Source organism: Cervus canadensis, chromosome 5 (genome assembly GCF_019320065.1).
Source record: "Cervus canadensis isolate Bull #8, Minnesota chromosome 5, ASM1932006v1, whole genome shotgun sequence".
Lineage (NCBI taxonomy): Eukaryota > Metazoa > Chordata > Mammalia > Artiodactyla > Cervidae > Cervus > Cervus canadensis.
Genome location: NC_057390.1, coordinates 64212192 through 64238085, shown reverse-complemented (window position 1 = coordinate 64238085; position 25894 = coordinate 64212192). Strand labels below are relative to the sequence as shown.

General features: G+C 42.4%; 1 protein-coding gene across 1 annotated transcript in view; it reads left to right on the top strand.

Moving 5' to 3' along the window:
• Positions 1 to 25894, top strand: part of ALK (ALK receptor tyrosine kinase) — a 786987-nt gene that overhangs the window by 593140 nt on the left and 167953 nt on the right. The window contains exon 5 of the mRNA XM_043468949.1: positions 9365 to 9492. Within this exon, the coding sequence (XP_043324884.1) occupies positions 9365 to 9492 (128 nt within the window). The remainder of the gene's footprint in view (positions 1 to 9364; positions 9493 to 25894) is intronic.

Below are 25894 nucleotides of genomic sequence, written 5' to 3'. Positions count from 1 at the left end.
CCTCTGTCCGTGGCTCCTCTGTCGTGGGATTCTCCTGGCAAGAATACTGGAGTAGGTTGTTATACCCTTCTCCAAGGGATCTTCCCAACCCAGGAATCGAACTTGCATCCCTTAAGTCTCCTACCTTGGCAGGTGAGTTCTTTACCACTAGCGCCACCTGGGAAGCCCATTTTTCAGTACATACTAGAGCTAAAGGAAATGTTCTTAGACAATAAGCTTGAGACCAATAGTTGCTTGAGAATCAATTTACATCCTTATACATTTTAGCCAGCAGTTTATAAGCACGTGCTAATCCACCAGGTTCTTGCTGTAGGGCCCAGGCTTTTGCTTCCAGTGTTGGCCTGTTGCTTGGGCGTTCTACAGTGTCTTTCTGTATAAATCGCATTCCTGACACCACATCCACGATTTTCAGTTTCAGTTTTTCTAAAATGGAGATAATTTTCAAGTCCTTGTAAACCACTCTACAGGTTTTCAGGATTTTTTAAGGTCTTTTTCTTAATCTTTTCTGTTGCCCTATTCACATCTAGTTAAACAAGAATTATTTTTAATGACTTACCTCTAATAGTCTTCAAAAAATAATTCCAATTTTTCTTGCTCATGTTGCATCAACTTAGTGAGTACAACTGGCATAAACAGAGTTGGAAATAAGCTAAACTAACTCAAGTGATAGCAGTGGAAGGTCTAGGAGCACGAGAGGGTAACCTTGAACATTCAGTGACCTTGAACACTCAGAGCACAGGATGTGCCTTTGAAAAGAAAATGTAGAGATTATGCTAATCCAGCAAGCAGATTGGTCACAGGGAGGTCATTTAAGAACATTTCTTCTACTAACATTTTTTCTTACAAATGTGGCTATCCTCAGTCTAATAGTCTCCACCTCACATCCAGTGATCTAGGGGCGATGTCTGCAGAGGTCCGTTCTCAGTCTCCTCTTTGTGCGTGGCCTGGTGTAGAATGAAGAAAAGCTCTCCTCCAGGGAACTGGCTGGATGTTTGCCTGCCACAGTCCCATGTATTCCCACATGGTTGTGACAATGTGGAGCTTGAGGGAAAAAGGAATAAGATAGCCTGGGACAGCACTGGAAGAAGCCAAATACTTCTTGGATACAGCCTTTTCTGAGCACTGCTGTTCTTCAAATACTAGCCACTTCTGACCCACTAAAAAATTCTTTTAATAAACAAGTTATTTACGTTTAACATAAATTTACACCCATGTGCGATATAGTAGGAAGTGCAACAATTTTGAAGATAAATCATCTTGGGTTCATATCACCTTTTACCATTTACTACATGGGCAAGTTTATAAGCTCTCTGAGCCTCAATTTTCTCTCTTATAAAATGGAGATGATCATATCTGTCTCATGCATTTATTGTGAAAATTAAATGAAATAAAGTAAAATAGCTGCCTTAAATCCTTTCTGGAATGAAACAGAATATAAATGAACACACACACACATACAAATAAATGAGATGTATATCAAGGGCCTGGCACAATGTTCCTTGGAGTGTTTGCATTTGTGCATCAGCTCTGCATGGGAGACTGGAAAGAATCCCCAAAGTTTTGGTGTTCTGGAGTGGGAGGCTCCCCCCTAATCCCTGAAATCCCATCATACTCAGTCAATTTCCTGTTTCACCCTCTTGTAAAGTCCTTCCTTGTAAGGTCATCTGCCATAGCGGGTGTAAGAGAGAGAAGAAACACTGACCTAATAGTAACAGTATTAGCTAATGCTTCCTGAGTGTCAGCTAAGTACTATGCATGTCTGAATCCACATGGTCTTCACCACACCTCTTATAGGGTCTTTTACTCTCCCTATTTCTTAATGATGGAACTTGGGCACAGAGAGATTAGGTAGGTAGCCGGCCAGAAGTCACAGTCAGTAAGAGGTAGAGTTGAGATTATTAAGTGGGAAGTCTGCCTCCAAGGTTTGTGCTCTTAATCAATGTGCTTCTCCTGAAGGAAGGAAAGAAAAAAGGAAGGGAGGGAGTAAAAGAGAAAGGAATGAAGGAAGGAAAGGAGGGAGGGAGAGAGGGAAGGAGATAAAATTAGAAGCTGAAGAGAGGCCAGGAAGAAAAGCCAAAAACCATTCAACTTTTTTCTTTGCTCAAGAGCATGACAGAAGAATTAGGGGAAAGGCAGCTTGGGAACATTTTCCTAGCCCCCACCTAGGGAAAGCTGGGCTGCCTTCCAGATCCCTGTCACCCACACAGCATCTCTGATAGAAACCAAAACTGCTTTCCGACCAGCAGTGCTAAGGTCTCTACCAAGTCCGCTGTGGCCCCAGTGAGCCCATTCCTGTCTCAGCACCTCACTGCTCCCACAGTTCCCTCCAGAAGAGCCAGAAGCCACCCTCAGCCTCAGGGCATCTCTTTCCACCACAGGCTAGTGGGAACCACATCCTGAATCAACTGGAAACCTAGTTTCCATCCAGATCCAATCCTCTCCAGGGCACACACATCTAACTTCTGGGACATCTTGAAGGGCAAGGAATAACAAAGCCAGGGCTACTTGGGTAATAGACCCCCAACACATACAAACTGTAATTATTATTACAGAAAATTAACTAGCAACAAAGGACTTTACAGTAAAATTTACATTGATCTGGCATTTTCTCCCCTGCTATCTCCCATAAAAATGCTTTAAATGCAGGCTGATTTAATGGAAACAATAAAAAATAGTGCTGAATGGTTTATATTTGCTGTAGAATTACTACAAAGTCTATTTTTAAAAAACCTTGGAAGTTATGTGTGCTTCTTTCCTTTAGGATAAGATTAGGGAGAGAAGTGCAATTGACTTTTTTTTTTTTTTTTAATCGATCTCGATGAGCTGCCACAGGCTCAATCCCTTATTTCTAATGAACCTTCACACCTTCACACCCACATCCTGACACTTGTCAAAAGAGAGTCTTAGCAAGGGGATATGTGAAGGAATGTCAGCTGTGTGGCCTGAGCTTTGACAGTCTTGTGCTCAGTAATAATAGTAATCATGTGACTAAGCTCCATGTGAAAAGGACGTTGCTGGTTGTCTAATTTGTGTGGTTTCCATCATCCTCAATTAATCCATGAATTTAGCTATTCTGGCAAGGGGGTAGTCACCACCTGAACGGGTTGGCACTTGTAGCCACTACAGAATGTGGGATGACCGTATCTTTTAGCTTCGAATCCCCAGCTGTATTCATCAGGGCCAGAAATTGAAACAAAGGCCCAGGAAGACATGATTTCTAACCTCAAGAAGCTTAAAAGGACAATTTAGGAAGGTGTTCATAAAGAACTATGGAGTCACATGACACTAGGTTTAAAACTCAACTAGAAGCAGAGCACAGAGTAGGCCCTCAATAAATGTTAACTGTTGTTGCTGATCACATTATTAGTGCAGTTATTAATATCACTAGAATTGTTGCCCTTGTTAATATTCATTAACAAGGTTCAAGGCTGACCTGGGTTCTAGAGGGTGTTCATGCATGAGGTGGGACCTCTCCTAGTTAAGCACTCAGGTCCCCTCCATGTCTCAGTTACTGTAACTCTGATGCCTTCTTTGGGTTCTAGGTCCTTGAACAAAAGCTAGTTTGATGGTTTTCCATGGTCCTGCCTCTTTAAAGATGGGGCCTATGTGTGGGCAAAGGGGGAGCCAAGAACTAAACAGTGAAAAAATCCCAAACTTCCTTCAAGCCCCCAAATCTCCCAATCTTTAGGTTCCTCCAAAGGGAAGGTATCGTTACCACTTGAATGGATGAGAGCTAACAGTAATGAATTGACTTGAACTTTCAGATTAACTCAACTTCACTACTATAGGGAAAGAGCAAATTAGCCAAGATGGCATGGTCAGGCTTTCTTGCCCCACGGCCTCTCACTCTTGCCCCACGTTTTGTAAATAATGATTGTGTAACAGGTGAGATCACTTATAGCACTGTGCATGTGTGTCACAAGATACTCGCTTGGTCACAGGCTACTTTGTGCAGTACACCTGTATAAGCTTCACCATGAAAGCCCTGGCTGCTGCTGCATCAGGGCTACACTGGAGCAATATCATGGGTATGTTATATGAGGTTATGCTATGGCTCTGTTATGGTTATGTTATGGCTGCTGTGTCAACCAGGAGAGAAGCTGTGTTATGGCTTCCATGCCAGTCAGGAGAAAATAAATGTTTCTGCAGTTCCTGTGGCTCCTTGAGTTTCCTTCCAGCCTCTTAGCTCATGTCTTGCCTACCCTGGGTTCAGCAAACAGTGCAAACTGCAATATAAATTTTGGCCAAGAATGTCAGAATCTTCTCATTTAACAGAAATCTGTTGGTATATTTGTTCTCTTATTCAACAAATACTTGTTAAGTGTCTAAAATGTATCAGGCCCAGAAGACACAATGATGAATGATCCATCACCCTGTATAAGGAGGCTGAGGTTGGGGAGAGTTGGGGAGTGTGGCAAGACACAGAGGACCTCCTTCCTATAGAAATTAGTGAAAGACATTGACTCCCACCAGATAGAGCCACCTGTTTTCTGTATACAGTCTGTATGGGCTCTGCTCATGTGCTCATGCCAGCCTCTCTTTCTACATCACCCTCTTCCCAATTCCTGCCCCTTCTTCACAACCCATCCTCAAGTTATACCTCTCCTGATCACTGGATTTAAGACATCACTTTGCTCTCTATGATTCAACAGCACATAGTGCCCATGCTGCTCATGCAGCTCCTCTATACTGCTGTTCACTGTAAAGTTCAGCTCATACTTTTACTCTTCCTTACCAGTCTGTAAGCTCCTCAAGTACAAAGCTACATTTTCAACTCTAAGGATCCTCAGAGCATTTAATATGTTATCTAGTGTTCAATAATGCACCAAAAAATACCCGAGAAGTGGAATTCAATTCAACAAATCCTAACCAACATCTAGACATAAGGCATCTTTTCACATGCTACAGAAAGATGCGAAGCTAAATAGAGGACTTTACTCCAAAGAGAGATGGGGCCTTTAGAGAGCTCTGGGCAGAATATTGATCTGCTATCATAGTCCAATCCTAACGTATTTTGTTGTAGGGTTGTTTCAGCATAGTTTCTTTTTTTTCCAACATAATTTCTTTTAACTAAAAATTTTTCCTCATTTCAACAGAAGGTGGCTGCTATTCATAAATTGCTAATGCCTTTCTTACCTTCTTTTACCTACTTTACTCTCCCACTTGAATCTTATAAATGAATTGAGATGCAGATAGTTTCATGGACCAGTGCCATTCTATGAAAAAGAGCTCTGGTCTTCTGTAAGAATAGTTCTCATTTATGGAGCCCCTGATAAGGACGTTTCTTGTGTACATCTTTCTCAGAAATCCTCACAGCAATCTAGAAAGCTAAGCATTATGACTTCCACCTTAAAAATAAGGAAATAGGAGGTGAGAGAAATTATAACATTTGCCTGTGGTTGCTTAGTAGATCATGGAGCTGAGAAGTGAATGTAGGCCTCCTGATGTTGAAGCAGCTAAAACCATCTCAGAAAGGTATTCCATTGACCAGCATGTAGGTTTGATGGCTCACTTTTGTGAGCCAGCCCTACATCAACATCATGCCTATTGGAATATCACGCAGCAGGAAGTAATACACATTTCTCCATCTTGTCAGGTGCCACTCATGGCCCTCAAGTGCTGTCCAAAAGTGCCCCTTCATTCTGGACTTAAAATAACTTTCTGCCTTCATCCTTTTGAGACATGCTGCCAACCTTTCAATCTCATCAGCAGCTTGTCTCACATCAGAAGTCCCAGTCTCCTTTAAACTTGGAGAGACTGACCTGGTATGGGGCAGTAGGAACCCTAGAGTTTCTGTTTCCATGTCATATCTTCTTATGACTTTTTTGTTTTTTCGTGTGCATTTTCTGACAAGGTATTTCACTGTCTGACTGGCCTGTCTATCCTCAAAACCCAGACTGGTGATTCCCTGTAGCAATGCTAAGTCAACACATCCTTCTTTATCTTTATGATTCTAGAAATATGAAATGTGACTGAATATACAGACTGATTCATGAATCACATTGTCTCCTGTTCTTGCAGTTATGGAGCAATAATATATTTGATTTTAATCTTTGGTCTTCAGGTAACCAAATGGGTGACCTTGAACCGGTCTCTTCATTTCTCTGAGGGGGTGGAACTGAGTCTCTCTGGAGAAATAAGTCTGGGTAATTTGACAAATCATTCTTCCACCTTCTGTAGAATATTATTGGCCCACTGAAGCTTTCAGGGTTTTGGTAAAGTGTTTTGTCATTAGGACTTGGGTGATCTGCTAGAGAAGTATTGGTATCAGACCAGTATGAGAACTTGGAGAATTCTTTAACATTTTGCTAATGAAGAAACTAAAACCCAAGTGGGTTCTGGGACTTACCATACCCCATGCAAGTCTAGGACCATAATCTGAGACTCAGTTCCCAACCTGATGGCCTTTGAATATACAACTTCCAGCCTCCAGGTCAGAAATGGACCTTGATATTCACAAACCAACCCTCCTGCCTTCTTCAGTGGACTCTGATTTATTATGATGCAGCCACTCAGCAAAAAAATGTGTAGTCAGTTGTTTTCTCAGCAAATTTACACAAAGTTGGAGATACTTTCTGTGATTGAGAATACAAACATTTAAAATTTCAGGCATTTGGAGTAAAGTGCCTTGTTCAAAGTCATCAGGCAAATGGTGGACAGAGCCAGAACTGGAAGTGAAGAGCTCCAGAGAGACAACTGGAAGATAATGGATGGTGACAGGCCATTCAGACCATTCTTCTGGCTTCCTGAAGTCCAGATGGACTCCCCACAGTGTCATGTTGATTGATCGAAGCACCAGTGCTGAGATGACTGCAAATCCCCAGCACGTGGATATAGCTGCACGTTTGTCTCTAGGAGGCTCTAGGTTAGAACATCACCTTCCCCTTGAAAGCACAAGTAGAGTGGCCACCAGCTAAAGAGGAAAATAGGACCCTAAGGAGCAAGTTTCATGACCATTGGGATGTCAGCCAAGAAAATGGAGGCAGAGAAAAAAGAGAGTGTGTGGTATTTTTCCCCCAATAGGGTTTTTGCTGTCTCTTAAACAAATCTGACCCTAGGTATAAGCTTGCCCTTTTTCAGTCCCAACTTCCCTGGTTATAAAATCATGTTTGGCAACTGCTCTGAAAGTTATTAAAGTTGCAGCAGTAAACTATGGGAAGCTGGAGAATTTCAGACAAAAGTTATTGCATCAGTAACTCAGAAACTAATTCCTAAAACTCTTGACACATTTATCCAGAGGGCTAGTGCCAATACAGAAATGGAAATCATCATCAAGGGCCACTGTGTACCTGGAATTAAAATCCATCATTCCTCAGAGCAGAGAGCTATGATTGTGGAAGAATATGAATAGTCATGCCTTTTCACCACCATCTTCCCTCAAAAAGAGTCCTTTATTTTTCAGAAGAACAAGAAAAATTCTGCTCTCTTTGTCTGTTTTTTCCTTAAGAACCCCTCATTTACATTTTCTTTTCAATTTTTTTTTTCTTTGACAGTTCCACATTTAAACGGAAAGCCCTCCTTTTCCTTATTCAGTTGCACTGGTTTTATTTTGGATAGAAATCCTGTTGGGTACAGTAACAGAGAACAAACTTCACAACAGCAATAGTCCCTTTTACAGCATCTATTGTGGGGAAACTTAATACAATTTTATTAAATGGTGGAGGCACTGGCTCCAGTGCTCAGAATTAACTACAGAAGAGCATAGAAAGGGAACAGCACTGCCTTCTTCATCCAGCAAACCTCATTGCATGCCCAGCAACATGGCAAGAACCAGAGACACAAAATCCCCATCCAGGAACACCCCCCTGAAAGACCATAGATTGCTTTAGGTGATGCCTTCCTCACCAAAAGTTAATGAATGGAAAAGATTTGATGGGATCCCATGTTAACAAACAAATGGAGAAATGAGCCCTCTAATTCAGTGTTATAGGACTGACAATATTCTCAGAGTTTTAAATGCATATATGCTTTGACCCAGGGTCTAAGAATTTGTCCTAAGATAAATTCACAGGGCTAGCCTTAGCATGATCATAAAGAGGAAAAACTAGGAGCAATGCACAAATTGTTAAAATGCAGTCTTTGACCTCATCATGTAATTTATATTGATTGTCTTGTGACAAACCATTGAGGGAGCACGTGTGTGTATGACCTTATTTGTGTAAAGCTGTAGCTACAGCGCTGCTTAGAGGTGTTTACCATGGTAGTCTCTAGATGAGTTTCCAGGTGACTTTTACTTTCCTTTACCAACTTTTCTGAATTTTTAATATTTTTATACTTGAAATTTGGGAGGGTGCTTTAAAATTTTTTTAAACAAAAAGCTAGTCTTTCCCTAAGTTCCTTAGCACTCGTATTACCATACCTAAGCCCAACCTAGTGCTCAGACAGTATGAAACATTGTGATGAGTTAAGGTGAATCCACATGTCAAAATTCATCAAATTGTATACTTTGGGATGTGCAATTTATTGTACATTATACCTCAATAAAATTTTTTTTCTTTAAAAGGAAAGAAAATATAAAATAGTCCAGGTAATTTCCATTCTCCACACAAAGTTATCAAAATAATTATATATTTTAAAAAACCTGAATCAATGTTGGAAAGTAAATTTGATGTTCCAATCAGTGACAGGAGGCTATTCCAAGAGGTTAATAGCCTGAGTGAGGTGTAAAAATGTTCATTTAGCTTATTCTCTATTCTCTGGCTCTGTCGGTGTCCTTGATTATAGACAGATGCAGAGCTCACATTTGACCTGCTTCTGTCTTCTCCTGTTTGCACCTTTTTGCAGAGTCCACGTCAATCTTAGGTAGCTTTTACCCCAAAATACATGCTTCAATGCACTTTAATTTTCCTGCAGTCAATAAATAGCACTTGCTAGCTTTCCTTAAGCAACTATATAGCAAACCCAAGGATTCTGAGATTTGAGGATCAGATAAAATTCCAAAAACCAAACATTCTTTCCAGAGATAATTATGAATACACTGATAAATGCTTTGAAGACTATTCCTTCACTCTGCTGGCAGATTTTCTCAGGTGTACATATTTTTTCCTGTATGAAATAGTCCAAAGGTCTGGAGTTGCCTAAAAAGTAAGACAAAAGAAACACCAGTGGCCACAGTAGGTTTAAGAATTGGGTCTCTGAGTTAGTTGGACAAGAAGGAAATAAATGTGTGTGTGTGTGTGTGTGTGTGTGTGTGTGTTACTATCAGACTGACCATCCTCAGAACCACTTAGGGTTCCACCTCTTCATACGGAATGGAGAACATGGGCCCTGAGGTCAGGGTAGGCGTGGGGCCTCTCTGCAGGTTAGATCTGCTTCTCATCACTGTTTTTCTGTGTTTTTCCCCTCTGCTTTCCAATGCAACCAGTTGGACTGTGCTGCAGGGAAGAATTGGGCGCCCAGAGAACCCGTTCCGAGTGGCCCTGGAATATATCTCAAATGGAAACCGAAGCTTATCTGCAGTGGACTTCTTTGCCCTAAAGAACTGCAGTGAAGGTATCTGAATCTGGCTTTCCCCCTCCACTCCTTGGTAGCTTGTTATCTTAAGTAGGTCAGTAATCTGCCACCATAATTAGCTGGAAATGTGCACACTGATACAGAAGTGTCTCCAGTGCTTTGGGTCTGATTCTGAATATTGCCAAGTGGTTCACAGCCCTGCTGATCAGTTTTCAAAGATTGAGTTATAATATTATATCTACTTAACTTGAAGCTATATCAAATAGAATATAGTCTTTGTTGGATAACACATTAGCTTAACTTCCCTGGAGTCCAAATGCTTTCAGCTATGGTTTTGTTTTGTTTTGTGGAAATTTTCAAAGTTTACAAATGAATAGAATAGTGAAATGGGCTCCCATGTACCCTCAACCCAGTTTCAAAAATTATCAACATTCTGCCATTTTTTTTTTCCACATGTATCTCCATCCCACTAACTTGATAATGATTAGTACTTTACTTTTTCCCCCCCGAGGTAAAATTTACAATTAAGTATTTTTAATTATTTGATTTAAGCTGTTATTAAGGGACAATGTGGGAAATGGTTATATGTGAAAATTCTTGCTTATTTTGTAAAAATCATTAAGGCATGTGTCATTGAATTCCTTTTGCATAACTCCACATTGTGAATTTATTTCAAGGTTTATTACCAAGAGAAGACATCTCTCTCCTGAAGGGTAATTTGTCAGTTTTTTTTTTTCTTTTTGTCTTTGTTGCCAGGAAACTCTGAGCTAAATGCAATACTCAATCATGGTAAATTATATCTGTGTAGTTATTTGATAAACTTATTTTCCCTTCCCTCTACAGAGTTTTTGATCTTCTATTCCTATTTTCAAGATCATATTTTATATATATTTTTCATTAGACATTGCTCCAAGTGTGATTGGTATGCAGGAGAAGACTGATCATTGATACAGATATGAGGTTGATCTTTCCTTGATTCTTCAGAAGACCTAGGGTCGTCATTATAAATATCCTTTATTATTTTTCCACATGTAAAGGGTATATAAGATGGACTTGAACTATGCAGACTTTAGGAAACAAATTGCTTTCATAGCCACTATTCTCCTGCCCTGCCTGCTGCTTCCTAGAGGTTCACTCACCTGTGCTATGGAACCTGTGGTCTGGAGGCCCAGGAATGAAGTATGGACAGAAAGGGAGTCTGTGGCACTCCCAGGCCTCACCTCTCCATTTAGAATGTCCATCAGCAACCATGAAGCCTCATAACACATAGCCACCAGTCACATGTTGAGGCCCAGTTTTGAATATGAAGCTGTATACAAAAAGGACTCCTTTAGGTAGGGACTCTGCTGACCACCCAGTTCGTTACCTTGCTGTTGCTCTTCATTCATTGCTGGCCTTGCAAGAACTTTCACAAAGTGGTTTTCTTTCTTTTTTTTTTTAATCAAAACTGGTTTATGTGTCAGAAAAAGAAAAATCTATCACAACATGATAGATTTAACTTCAGTTCAAATTGAAAAGGTGTCTAGCCTGTGATGTGAGACGCTGTACAAGAAACATGTGGTTTGGGAGAAAGCCAGGAGCTCGTACAAATGTTTCCACACTCAACGAACTTAGGGATTTGTGAACGTCTCTGGACATCATCAGTCCTCACAGATGTCAAGGGTCCACGTACTGTCCAAAAGAGATCATGTATTGAAATGGAGCCAGTTATCAGGAATGTGTCAGGATGAAGGTATGAGTTCCCAGAATTGGCCTAATCTCATTTCAGCAGCATCAGAAGAGAGTAAGAGGCTATAAAACTCCAAGTATTAGGTCCAGCACAAATACTCCTGCAAAAATTCTTTGCACCTTTGAAAGTTCTCAACCAGTTGTGCACATTTTTCCTTCCTTACTCCTGCAACTTCCTTTCACCTACAGTATTCTCCCTCTGTAGTTTATCTTGCATTTGTAGCAATCCATTGCACAGTTTACAGGATGTGTTTCTTTTCTGCTTCTCTACCCTTACAAAACCAAGAGAGTTGACCTCTCTAACTTTTTCTAATGGTCCAGAAAGTGTTTCTTCTGGCAGGACACTCTCTTAAGGAGGGAGAAAAGAAATCTGTCTCTGATTCCTTAGGGAAAGTAGAACTTTCAAGATACCCAGGAAGGTTCTCATGGCCCAGCTACCTTTCTTCAGAGGCTCCAAGTCCAAGAACAGATGGTTTTCATGGGGAAGCAGGTGTCCTCTGTGCTCCTTCTCAGGTTTGGAATCCTGTGACCACCAAGAGTTATGAAAGGACCACTGTGGACATGTGAGGCAGAGAACAGAGTGATCCCAGTGTTTCCTGAGAACTTCTAACTCTTCCTGCTATAATGGAACAAATTCAAGTGCACATCAGGTGGTATGGACAAGTTGAAAACATAAGAAGTATCCTAAAGCTACCCTCATATATTTAAAAATAAGGAGTTGTTTTGGAGGCATACCCAAGGCCTATTTGATGTAGACAAACATCTGTGTTTTCTGAGATCATTACGTTAGTTAGGTCATGAAGGGGAGGAGCTAAGAGAAGTAGTACATTTGAGGCTGATCAGGCTGATGACATGCTAGCCAGGGATGTTAATAGGTTTGTGGGATATCTAGTCTACTTTCTGCCTGGGTTCAATCCCTGGGTTGGGAAGATCTCCTGGAGAAGGGAATGGCTACCCACTCCAGTATTCTTGTCTGAAGAATCCCATGGACAGAGGAGCCTGGTGGCCTATAGTCCATGGAATCATAAAGAGTCGGACATGACTTTCACTTTCAGCTTTTCAGCTTGTAGGGTATCTGGTCTGCTTTCAATAGACTTCTACAACCCTTCCTTGTCCCACAAGAAAGGAAGTGCCATTTTAACTAAACTGGAGATGGGGTATGGGGTCGTTGGGACAATTCTGCTCACAAAAGAGAAGATATCTATCCGTGGGTGCCATCAAGGCAGAGGTCGTGACTCCCTCTGAATCCTGACACCTGTTGTCATAGAATGTAACAGTTATTAGCTTATCAGTTAGTGAACAATGAAAGCTCTCATCTATGGAGCATTAGGCATGTGCACAGGTAGAGGGCTCATCCCTTTACACGTGTCAGTTATCTCCTGCGAGCTTTACAATAACACTAAAAAATAGGCACTATTATCCTCATTTTACATATGGGGAAACTGAACCTCACAGATGTTTCTAAAGTTGCCATCATTGTACAGTTAGGGAAAGGTAGAGCCACACTCAATCCTAAATCAGTCTGACCACCAAGCCAGTATTTCTATCCATGACATTCTACTGCCTTAATGGAATGTGTAGAGGCTGGAGTTTTATTTACCTTAGAATTATCTTTGACTCTTCTTCTTATCCCTACATCCAGATGATCAAGCCTTGAGCTCTAGGCTTGTGGCTGCCTCACATTCTATCTTGCTGTCTAGTTGACACTGTTACTGCTTCTCGAATTTACCCTTCTGACTTTGTTTCCTCAGGCACATGCTTTATTCAGGCCTTCATATATGTATTCTGGGACTTTAGCAATAGCCAGCTAGTCTCCCTGATACCATTATCCATCCTTCACACATTACCAGAAAAGTCTCCTCCAAAGTCCCTTTGCTTGTGGCATTTTCATGAGGTTCCAATAACTTCTTATTGTCTACCACGTCAGAAATATGAAGGTTGGGCTGGGCCACTTCACTCATTTCTTGGGGCCAGAAAAGTGATGGCTGCAGATCACCCAGCTGGTTGATGGTAGAGCTGGGATTAACATCAGGACCACCCTGACTCTGACCTTGGTACTTTCACCACTTCTCAGTCCTGCCTGGGAAGCCACAGTGCCTCTGCCTGATATCCACAGTCATTTACAATCTGGCCCTTCTGTACCTGCCCAACATTATGCCCTCTGTTTCCCCACACCTCCCCTCTAGCAGACTGGTGTTCTGTACAATATGCCGATAATGCCTACTTGATCCCAGGCCTTATGTTTTGAACACTGATTCATCATTTGAGATCCAGCTTGGGGCCCAAACCCTCCAGAACATCACTCACAGTTAAAGAAATTATTCTTGGAAGACTTTGCTCTCTGCATCTAAATTTAGTAGCTATTTTATAATTATTTCTCAGTTAGTCATTTTGGGGCCCTAACGAGGTTCAGAACCTTGTCTTATATTGCTTTTATTTCTCCAGGGTACAGTTAACACCATGCTAAACATATAGGAAACACGATGTAAATATTTGTTGACTGATCAGCTAATCAATCAATTGATAAATGCTGCTCCTGCTTTTATAGCTTTGAGCTATTACCCTATTACTCCCAAAAGAAACTAGCAGTGAGTGGAAATTACTTGGAAGAGGTTTTTTCCCCTCATCTTGAAAGAGCGGTGTATGTATTCAGTACTGAGGGCAGGGATATCAACCCCTACATGCCCAGGCTCCCAGGGAACCCTTAACCCTTTCATAATGACCTTTCTTCAGCAGACAACTAAAGCATAGGATTATGCAGTACACTCACTGGGACCCCTCAGGTTCAGAGGAACCTACTGAAAAATATGTCAGAATAGCAGCACTAGCATCTTGAAAAGGACTTGAAAATGGTCAGTGTGCTCATAAAATTACATATTGTGAACACCTACCTAGCACCTCCTATGTGCCTGGTCCTGTTCTGTGCACATTCATAACACTGTGAGGTGTGCATTATTATTATCATCACTAGGCACAGAGACCAAAGTCATGTACCCAGAGTCTCACAGCTGGTATTGGAATGGAGGCCATCTGGCTCCAGCATCCATGCTGTTAGCTGCCACACACCAGTGCTACCTGTGGAAGGACCCCAGAAAGCATCTAATCTGCCTCCCTCACCGTGTGGAAACTGAATGCACAAACACTCAAAAATTTACCTTGAACTTTAACATACTAAATTACTGATTAGCCCAGTGTGCTTTCTACCTCCATCTCATGGTCATCAAGTTCTCAGTTTTTCTAAGAAACCAGTTCAGAATTTCCCTTTGCCTGCCCAGACGGGTCAAAGGCAGTTTAAGAGGACCACCACACCCTTATCAATAGTGGGTCCCCCATCTGTGAAAATCAAAGATGTAAGCCAAAACATTTTATTGCAGGTGACCATAGTTCTTTCATGAACCTACAAGAATCAGAACTGAAATTTCCCAGATCAGAGCCACATTCAGCTCACTAACAGACCTCTTACCAAGAAGTACTTGTGGTCCCTTACTCTATCAAGACATTGTCATACACATTACCTCTTCTAATCCATTCAGAGAGGGTGTCAGAATCCTCACTCACACTAACCATGGTGCTAAGGGTGATTTCACTGACTTCTGTACTTCAGGAAGGGGGAGGAATCCAACGCAGTCAGACCATTGCAGACACCTTAAAACACGTGTCCCGAAAGAGTGGGAGATGACAGCTATCTTAACATCTTCGTCCCTAAAATGAGGACATGTAAACTAGATCCACAGTCTTCAAACATTTTTTAGAGGCTTAACTCTTAATTCAAGCAAAGTGAATGTGAAGTCGCTCAGTCGTGTCCAACTCTTTGCGACCCCATGGACAGTAGCCTACCACGATCCTCCGTCCATGGGATTTTCCAGGCAAGAGTGGGTTGCTGTTTCCTTCTCCAGGGGATCTTCCCAACCCAGGGATCAAACCCAGGTCCCCCACATTGTAGGCAGACACTTTACTGTCTGAGCCACCAGGGAAGTCCAATTCAAACAAAGTCTTATATAAAAATCCAGTATATAAAATCACACAAGTACAGCTGCCCTAGAGGAAGTGAAGGTGAGTCTTTGACAAACCTTCCAGTTGGGTTTTCATGAAGTACAGCTTGAGAGTTGCTGGACAGTCTGGTTTTTAACTCTCCTATTAACCCCAGCTTTTTGATCCTATTATACTGTACTTATTTAAAATGTAATAGCAAAATGGAATTACATTAACCAAATCTTCTTTAAATGATTAAGACTAAGCCCAAGGCTATTGTACTTTGAATATGGGCCATTTCTCCAGACAGATTTTTGTCACTGTGGGTCCTGGCTTTGAGATGCTAAGTATGGAGCTGGTATGATTGTTTCCAATGAAACACGCATGGCATCACCTGGCCCTCTCTCCCTTCTCTTTCTTCTTACTTTATCAAAGACAGTGATGGGCACTGGAGGATATCCTCCTTAGACAAAGAGGGGACAAGACGAAATGCAAGAAGCTACACAAACAGATTCCAACATTTGGCCAGCCGTGTGGAACCAATTAGCCTTTAGAGTAAGATCTAAAATCCAGCTGGGTAAAATGAAGGATAACCTCATGGGCTCCTGGCAGCCTGGCCCAAACTGGGCATTTTCTGTTACAAAAGCAAGCAGCACCCCAGCACCCTCCCTAGTCTGTGCTTGTATTAGTAAAAGGAAATACTGTGGAATGCTATCTTTGGACTGCCAGCAGAAAGCTCTCTGTGTAGCAGACTCATTCATCCAACCGTCTGTGCATTCACCCATTTGTACGACAGGTATTTACTGAGCAGTACTAAACTAAATGCATAGTGACCCTGATATAAACTTGTTTCTGTCTTAAGATTGAGTTTTGATGTGATGGCTTTAAGATCTCTATTCTACTTGGGACAAACACTGCTCCCCAAAAGGCATCCCTGACTTACATTTAGTTTACCCAAGGTATTGAATAGGTGCTCCATATGTAAAGATGTCTTCCTCCAAACTAGTTACAATGCACCTTTCTCAGAAAGAACACAGAATGAATGCTGAACCAGCAGTCAGGGAATTTAAGTCATGTTTCCACCTCTTCCTTGATGGCTCAGACAGTAAAGAATCTGCCTGCAATGCAGGAGAATTGGGTTCCATCCCGTGGTTGGGAAGGTCCCTTGGAGAAGGGAATGGCAACCCACTCCACTATTCTTGCCTGGAGAATTCCATGAACCAAGGAGCCTGGCAGGCTGCAGTCAATGGGGTTGCAAAGAGTCAGACACTTTCATTTTTTTCTCTTCCACCTCTTTAGGCTTCCCAGGTGCCTCTAGTGGTAAAGCATCCACCTCTCACTTGCCGTAGACTACTTCCAGAGCTTCCAGGTGGCACTAGTGGTAAAGAATCCACCTGCCAAGCTTAAGAAACATTTTTGACTCCTGGGCTTCTCTGGTGGCTCAGACAGTAAAGAATCTGCCTACAATGCAGGGGACCCAGGTTCGATCCCTGGGTTGAGAAGATCCCTTGGAGAAGGGAATGGCAACCCACTCCAGTATTGTTGCCTGGAGAATTCCATGGACAGAGGAGCCTGGCAGGCTACAGTCCATGGGGTCGCAAAGAGTAGGACACAGCTGAGCAACTAACACTTTTACTTTCAATTCCTGAGTCAGGAAGATCCCCTGAAGGAAGAAATGGCAACCCACTCCAGTATTCTTGTTTGGAGCATTCCACAGACAGAGGAGCCTGGCTACAGTCCATACGGTCGCAAAGAGTTAGGCATGACGGAGCTACTAAACAACAACAAGCAATGCAACACCATGGGTTAAAAGAGTCATCAGGTCTCCCCCAGAATTGGCACACTGTTTTTTAATTTAAAATAGGAATAACAACATGTCAACGCTGTCCCCAAATTGACCTTAATCATGATGGTCAAAGGAGAGGATGGCTGTGGAGGTGTGTTTGTGGATGTTGCCCTGAGCTCCCTGACTTCTCTGGCCTCAAGTCTGAAAATGAAGCTACTCCCTCTCTGCCGCTCAGTTTCTCATGGTGAAACTACCATTCACAGAAATAAATTGACTCTTCTGGTGCCTCTTGCAAACATTTCATGTTAATGACAACAACGTGCCAAGTGGGTGATGGGAGCTGCAGCATCGCCAACCTGATGCTAGCATCCAGGTGGCCACCACCTGGGTTGGTCTCTTCAAGGGACTGAATCAATCATGCGGTGGTGGATCTATTGCTTAGAAGTGAAAACCAGAGCGGAAGCCAAGCCACAGCCTGATGTCCTCACTTAGTTCTCACTGCGACTTCCAGGTGGAAGGTGAACCTCGTTTACCAAACATTCCCCTTCTTAACTCCCGATCTCTAAAACTTGCCTGCAATTTACCTGTGGACTGTGCTCTTTAAAAGATAGGCATTAGAATGACTAAAATTTCATTTAGCCGCTGAGATCTACTTACATTTCCCTGAGCGCCTTACCACATTTAAGCTATTTTTTTTAGTTATGCCCCCTCCATTCCTAGTATCTGCTTCTCCCAGTCCTCCACGTCTTTCAGATTTCTGCTCAAATACTGTCTTCTCCCAGAAATCTCAGCCCAGAATTGTGTTTCTATATATTTCTGTTTTAAAACAGCCTACTTCTTTCTAGGGTTATTTATGTGTCTTGCTCAATAGATGCTAGGTTCTATTTTTAAAAAGACTGTGTTTTTTTAAAAAAATCTCTATATCCCAATTAGCAACTAACAGTGTTTCTCCCATGGTAAGTAGTGAATAAAGGTTTTTTTGTTACAATGTAGGAGAGAGATTACAGGCTTTGGAATCAGAATGAGTGTGGAATTCCAGTTCCATCATTTACCAACCTTTTGATCTCAGAAGAGGTTTTTTTTTTTTTCCCATCTGTGAGTTTTGTTTTCCTCATAAGTAAGTGGGACTAATAATGCATAATTATGGGTTTTGGGAAATTAAAACTGATTTTGTGTGTAGACCCCCTAGCACAGTGCTTGGCACAATAAATACCATCTCCCTCTCTCTCCCATGTCCCCTGTCTGAGCTGAATGTCCCCATTCAGGAACCAAGGCTAAATAATTCTGTAGGACTAGCCCATGGTGAGTTATATGCTGGCAGGGTCCTACCCGCCTTTCATTTATGTTGTTGCTATTTGTTTTCATTTAATATATTATCTTTATAATCATATATTTTATTTAATTGTCAGTTTATAGCATTTAATTTTCAGTAGTAAGTGTTTATCAGCTAGCTCACAAGATTTCTGAAAATGTAACAATCAGCTCTTGCCAGTGAGTATGAGCTGGCTGTAACCCATCATGCACTCTTCCTTTCCCAGATTGTTTTTCCTAAATCCCAGGCATTATATTATCTTATCCACAGACATTTCAGCATATACCTCTAAAAGATAAAGACTCTTTAAAAAACTATAATACCCTTATCACATATAATATTAATAATAATCCCTTAATATTCCCTAATAACTTTCTAATTGGCATGTAAATTGAATCTACATTTCACTTTCACTTTGGGCCTTGTCTGAACAGTTGGGCCAAGGGAGAGTTTACCCCATTTCCAACAGAGATCCTGACAACCCAGATCTACATTTTGATTTCCAAGGCAGCTACTTCTATATGCTTTTATCTCTAATAAAGTCAGTTTTTTTCTTTTGTGACTCAGTGCACAGAATCCATGGTATCCCCAAAGGAAAAGGACTGTTTAATCCCATGGGGATGGCTAAAGTCCAGGGAAGACCCTAAAAGTACGTTGACCTGTCTATCACACTGCCTCATCAAGCCAACTAAGCGTGGAGTCTAAAACAGCCAGGCCCCAGATGGTGGAACCAGGAAAGAACTTTGTCCACCCCTCCTTTCCCTTCTGATGCATAGCTGCTGTTGGCAGAGACTTTTATACTCTGGAATGGCTTACTCATAATCACTAATAAAGCCAATTAGAAATGCCCCCACAAAGTGCTTAGGAACAAGAATGATTGCTTGGGTGACTGTTTTAAATATTCAACCATTGAAAAATCACCTGGAAATGGGGGCAGACACAAAAGGTTTTAAAATATAAATAAATAAGGAACCAGTGTGCTGAGGTCATTGTACTCCCAAAAGAAAATTACTTTCAAATTACAACTACATAAAAGAAATAATTGAAAAGATTAATCACACTAAAATAATTGGTCTATTTTACAAGTAATTTGGAGCAATATTCAGTCATTGACATCAATGTCTAGTAGTAAAATAGCAATGAATTCCATTCTCTGACTAATGTATTTATTTTATTAATGGTACTAAATGGTGTTGTTACTGCTTATAAATATTTCATCATTTTTAATTCATTAAAATGTTCAAGGAACTTCCAAAAGTATTTATTAGTTTAAATCATTCTTAGTATTCAATATGCGATTGCCACTCTGCTTGGGTAATTAAAAAAATTATTGTTTTGGGTAATGGGAGTCTCTTTGAATGTGGAGGATTAAACCCCAGTTATTAATGAGACTACTGCTCCAGATGGTGATGAATGAGGGGCTTGGTGAAACTGTGTTCCCTCTTTGGATCTCTAAGGTCCCTCTGTAGCCATTCTGTAAAACCTGGCCCTGGAGCTGTGAGGCAAACAGGGTGGACCCAGATAACTTAATTCCAGAGATAATAAGAGAAGTGTCAGTTTGGACATTGGTTTCAATCTACCACCTCTCCCACCCCCGTTTCATCTTCCTGAAAGAGCTGACAGCAAAATTCGTATATTCCAACCTTGCCTCCTGTTTCTTTCATTCTTTGATAGAGGCCATAACAGGTGAAATGAACAAAAAGATGCAACAGAAAGAACGGATACCACATAATGAATAGTGGAAGGAGGATAGGACTTGGATAAGGAAAACATGGATTTGGGTCCTGAGTTGTTTGGGTGCCACGTGTCCATTATACCCTGCAGTCCTAGATCATTCATGTGTGAAACGAAGATGATGGGTGGTACCTGCCCCAGGGTCCCTGTGGGGTTTGAATATGTTCGTCTGTATGCCTACGTAAAACAGTGCCTGGAACCTAGTGGGAAACCAAACATGGTTAGTTATACTCTTCTCTAAGTCCAAAGAGTGTGTCATGGTAGTGTTGTGCCAACAGCCTCGGCAACTCTTAATTAACTATGCTATTACACAAACAGTTGGTATGAGTCATCAAGGAAAATCAGCCATAGTGAATTGCACAACTCAGAGGCTCACTGGAGTCTAAGGACATCCGCTAGAGGAGGGACAGGATAACTGCCCAATAGGTCTGAGATCAGCCTCACTGCACTGCCTCCAGAACGTCATACACACAGGAAATGGCTAAAGTCATTTGGCTATAGGCAAATTGGGAGGGGCCAGGATCCAATAAGTGGCTTGGGGTGAAGTGGGGCCAATGCTTCTCGCACTTGGATGCTTGTGTAGTGATGTTCTGGGAGTGTCCAAACCCACAGATCAACATGGTATGTCTTTCCAGATTGGAGTCGGGGGACATTTTCTATTGAAATTAGCAGGCTATATGTTGGGCTCCAGTGCAAACTGTGCACAATCAATAAAATACCTTCTGTTTATAGCGATCCCCCAGATTCTGGAAGGTGACTTCATCCTTCTCTGTCATTGGGAGAACATCAGAGGACATGTTGGTGAAGCACCATTTCAGGGGGACAGAGGGACATGGGTCAGAGGAAGTACAGCCAGGCCTGGGGTCAAGCAGGCTCCAAAGGGAAGGTATCCTCTCAGTGCAAGCCATGGAGGACGGGCAGGATGGCAGGCAGAACTCCGGTGACACCAGAAACCAGCAGCGGGGCCCTAAGCTACCAAATGAGGCAGAGAAAGGCTGAGTTCCTAAAATTTAGGTACCTGGTCAGGGACAGACTAACCAAATATTAAACTGCAAAGTCCCCTGTGCATTGACCTAAAGCTTCTTAAATTTCCTCAAGGACAGAATTAATCTCAGAGTTGGTTTGGTTTGGTTTGGTTTGAAAGAGGATACAGGAAGGGGATTCTAAACCTTTATCTGAAGACCTGGGAAACATTTTACTTCCTCTCTCCTGGGACCCCTGCACAGGGCTCCTCACTGCAGGGACTCAGCAACTTCCAGGGTGGTGTGCGCTGAAGAAGCCGTTTGCTTTGCTTGCTGAGGGGCATAGACTCAGAGCACTGGAACCTAAGTGGCTGGGACATGAGGCTTTTTCTCTCTTCCCTCATGGTTATTTTGCCATTTTTGCCATTCTATGTCTTGAAGTCATGCTGTGAGCATGGTTTTTGTGGAACTTTAGTTTGCCTTTCTTGTTGTGATTTGTTTGGGGAAGAAACACTGAGAGACTAGTTGCTCTGCAGCTGCCTGGAAAGCCCTGCAGTGTAGAGTTTGCAAACCATAGGACAGACGGTCTCTGGGATCCCTCGTTCTCTCAGCTCCATCATTCTGGGATTCTCTCAGCAGCGTGTGGGTGAATGCAAAGTCTTTTGGCTTTTGCTTCTTCATTTAGCTCTTAGCCAGAATTTTGTATCTAGAAAATGCTTAACGAACACTGACTAATTACCCCTCATTAATCATTCATGCAGCTGGTACAGCAGGGTCTTACCATTTCCTTTAAGAACACGGGTGTAATACCCTATCTGGATCCCAGCTCCCACTCAGGGGGGTGATGGGGTCATCATGGCGGCACTGGGATCCTCCTGAGCTCACTGGGGGAGTGGACCGGAAGGTGGGCATGGGCTCTATGATGCTACAACCACGCTGGGATGTCCTTCTGTTCTAATGAACAGGAAGGACGAGCCATATCACCAGCCAATGGCAGCTGAGAGGCAATAAGCTTTAATTAGAGGCTTCTTCCAGGAAATTCACATGACCATAATAAGTCTGTTGTCTTAAAAGGCCCAGAGAGGTTAAATGCCTCGCCTTTCTTTTGCTTTTATAAGCTGATCCTTTCGATCGTTTGTGAAATGTAAATATAGTGAGAACATTGACTCTGATGAGCTCCCCATTGCTCCAGGGACAGGTAGCCTGAGTCTGGGGTCAGGAGGGAGCCTGTCTGTAGGTTTATGGCTCAGAAGCACAGAACAGGGCAGGAGAATGAGCTGTCACAGCTGGGTGCAGCAGTAGAAGGGAGAAGGTCACTTGGGTCTCTGGGAGGGCTGGGAATGAAGCAAGCTCCCTGCGCCATAGTCCCCAGAGGTCAAGGTGAGCCTGTGAGAAAGCCCAAAGTCTCTGTCCTATGAACTTGGGCCCATGAGTTTATAAAGCTAGGGTGAGAAATGCCCAGAATTACATTATATGGATAAGAATGGAAAGTATTCCTTGTAATGGAAATTACAAGGAGAGAATGTTTTTCTGCTTATCTTACCATCTCAGGAATGATATTTTTCTTTCCTGTTAGTATGCAAACGCAGATTTTTGCTCACTGGCTGTCATGTGCTCTCATGTCATACATAGGGCACGTATGTACACTAATGTTAGAGGCCTGCTGTCGAGCCAATCTCTGCTGTCCTCCTGAAGTGGTGCTTTTCCCATTCCTTTCTCTCATCCCTTACGTGTGGCTTGTGCAATGCCAAAGCTTCCTTCCACTCCATTCAGAGTCCTACCTTTTGTTTACTCTGTGATAAGAAATAGGTAAAGGCAGACAGATCATTTCCCTTCTCAGTTGTTTGTTTGGGCATCCTGTGGACGGCCTGTCCCTACATGTCCCCACCCTCGGCCTCTCTTCCTTCTGTCTCCCCCAGGCTCTGAGTGTCTTCCTCTTTTTGTTTGTCTGTTAACCCAGTCTCTTCTCAACTTTCTTCCTTTCCTTGTGAGAAGAAGAAAATTGGGCCATGGAATCGCTGTGGCCACTTCAGTTTTCAGTGAGCCTGCTCCGCTTTCACTCCAGGCACAGACCTCTGGCTCTGCACCCACGGATAGAAGCTGAGACAGGCAGGTTGGATACGCTGGGATGGACCTGGGGTGTGCGTATGTAGAGTCTTCCTGTCTTTTCCTCCTTATTCTAAGCAGAGATTTTCTTCTCTCCTCCTTTTTCCCTTCCCCCATGTTTCCTCCTTTCCCTTCATGAACCTGTCACCTCTCATTCAGGGCCTCACCCACCTGCAATGCATATGCTCTCTCTCTCTCTCTCTCTCACACACACACAAAGAGAGAGAGAGAAAGGCACAGACATGCTCAGAAATAGGGAGAGGTTTTGAGGGACATTTGGATGTGGGATTTCTAAAGAGTGCCTTAGGGACAAGATCACTATCTTTAGTTGAGTGAGGTCTTATCTAAGATGGACGTCTTTCCTGGTGTTGATCACATGGCAAAGGCAAGGATCTAGGTAGATAAAAGGATCTGGTATTTTTCTCCAAGGGTCAAGAAATGAAATGGGAGTGAGCTCTTGGGTTCTGGAGCTGAGGTTGCACTCACTGCATGGGAAGACAGTAGAAGCCAGGAAGGAAAAGTCGCTGGGCTTAGGAGAACTCTCTTCTGGGGTCAGCAAAACACATAGTCTAAGCTCACGGGGCATACCTGAAGTTTTTGTCCCTTGTCTTTCCCAGTCTTCAGTAGAGTCACATTGAACATTCCAGCTTACCTTGGTTGTAGTCCAAGAGTTTTGTATGGGCACCATCTACGGTCTTAAAGGGTTTAAATGTCACTCCTGAGACGGGATTGAAGATGGTAGTAGTGATCTATAGGAATCTCCAGGGAAATGGCTAATCTTCAAAAAAGAGGGAGGAAAGGAGGGAAGAAAAGAGGAAGGGTGGGAGCCAAGTCTTGAGATCTAGCCAATCCCCCCACTGTGAAGTTCTCTTTCTGGACCAAAGTTGAAGATTCTGATCTTCATTGATTAAGGAAGGTGGGATCTCCCTACCTGGGATATGTGCAGATGCATCAGTTGGGCTTCCCATCTTCCCACCATCTCGTAACTGAACTCCACAATAGAAACCCAGCCTTCCAGAACCAAGGTTGGAGACCTTATTAAAGAACCCAAACTCTTTAGGCTTTTCTAGATTTATTATCTGGTACATCTTCATCAGAGGCTCTGATGACATATGAGGTTCCCCAAGCTCTAATTGTTGGTTGTTGCTTTTCAGAGACAAAAAATAGAAAAGGAGTCACACAGTCACAGTCTCTATTATGGGCTCTTTTGTCAGCTGTAGAACTTCTCCTCCCACACCCCACCCCAGCCTTTGGTTCCAATGCAGACAACTCCATTCATGTGGTGTGAGCTCTGTCCACAGAGCTCAGCAAGGCTTTGTAGGACTCATGTGGATCATCCACAATCTTTCTGACTTTCGCTTCTGTTATTTTCCCCTCCTGCTAAGTTGCAAGCCTGCCACCTCATCTCTGTATCCCTGGCACTTGGTTCAAAGCCTGCAGTGCAATAGGGGCTCTGAGTTTTTGCAGAGTGTTAAATGAGTGAATGAACAAATGAGTCAAGAGGGAGCAGTGTGGAAAGTGTCTGTGAATGCAAAGCAGAGTGGAAAACTGAGATCAGCAGCTGGAAAGTGTAAACAAGGCAAATGTATCAATGTTACAGATGATTTCAGATGTCCCCTTAGTCATTTAGGTGGACCTTCTACTTTGTAAGTGTAGGCAGACAAACACACCCATAGCATAAGCTTAAATTCCAGATTGTCCCCTGCCAGTATAATAATAATAATCATTAATATTATTATTTTTATTGTTATCATTATTGCAAGAGTGGGCCCTCCAGTATACACCATCTAGAAACCCCTTCTGGAGTCCTGAACGCCACCAGTACTAGACAGGCTGTTGATCCATGATGTACTCACCTCCACGTTATCTACTCGAAGTAGGACTTTGAGGTGGCTCTGAGGATGTTACAGAGGAATCAGAGCAGAGGTGCTTGTAGTGGCTGTATTCTATCAACTCGCTTGCCTTCTACGGCTTCAGTGAACTCTACAGTTCTTCACTTTTGCAAATCACAAGTTTGATATCATTTAGCTCTGGAAAGGACCTAAATTAATCCCCCCTCCCAACTACCCCCAGTTTTACAGGGTAGCATACTGGAACCCAAAGAAGTTAGGGCTCTAAAATTACCAAGTCACCAAGTCATGGCTTTTTACATCCTATCACATTTTTTTTTTTCTTCGGTCTCTTCCTACTACTTCTCAGCATTGGAAAGATTAGAAATTGGCTTTAACATCTATATATTTCTGTTCCCCACTGCCCACAGAGCCTCATGCCAGATCCTCACCATCCAGCACAAGAGCCTGGCACAGACCAGATGTTCAGTAAGAGGTTTTAATTGAAATAAATGGAATGCACCGTATCCTGATAAAGTATTAATGGGTGATAAGCATACTGGAAACTTCTGTTTCATTGTATCTTCAGAGAGAAGACCAGCTCACGCTCAGCCCAGGAAAAGGGCACACCTAAGAGGAAAGCTATGGCAGGGAAGAAAATCCAAACCAGATGTGAGAAGCAGCCCATTGGAAAGGATTTTAAATATCACATAGAGGATGTAAATTTTACAGTCTATATGCAAAACTTACAAATTAAACTTCACTTGGCTCCCATTTCTGTGGATGGCAAATAGCTTAATCTAGAGTCAACTCTAAGAGTCAGCTCTGAACTAGAATTTTCTTTGTCCCTTTTGGCTAGTTCAGACTCCTCCCCTCTGCCCTTCCCATTCCTCTGGGGAGCAAGTAACAATGGGAAGGCCCTGTGCCAGCTGGTGATGAAAGAACCATATACTCTGGCCTTCGCTAAGAGACTCATTCACTCTCTGTTGGTCTTTGGTCATTGAGCCAGGCT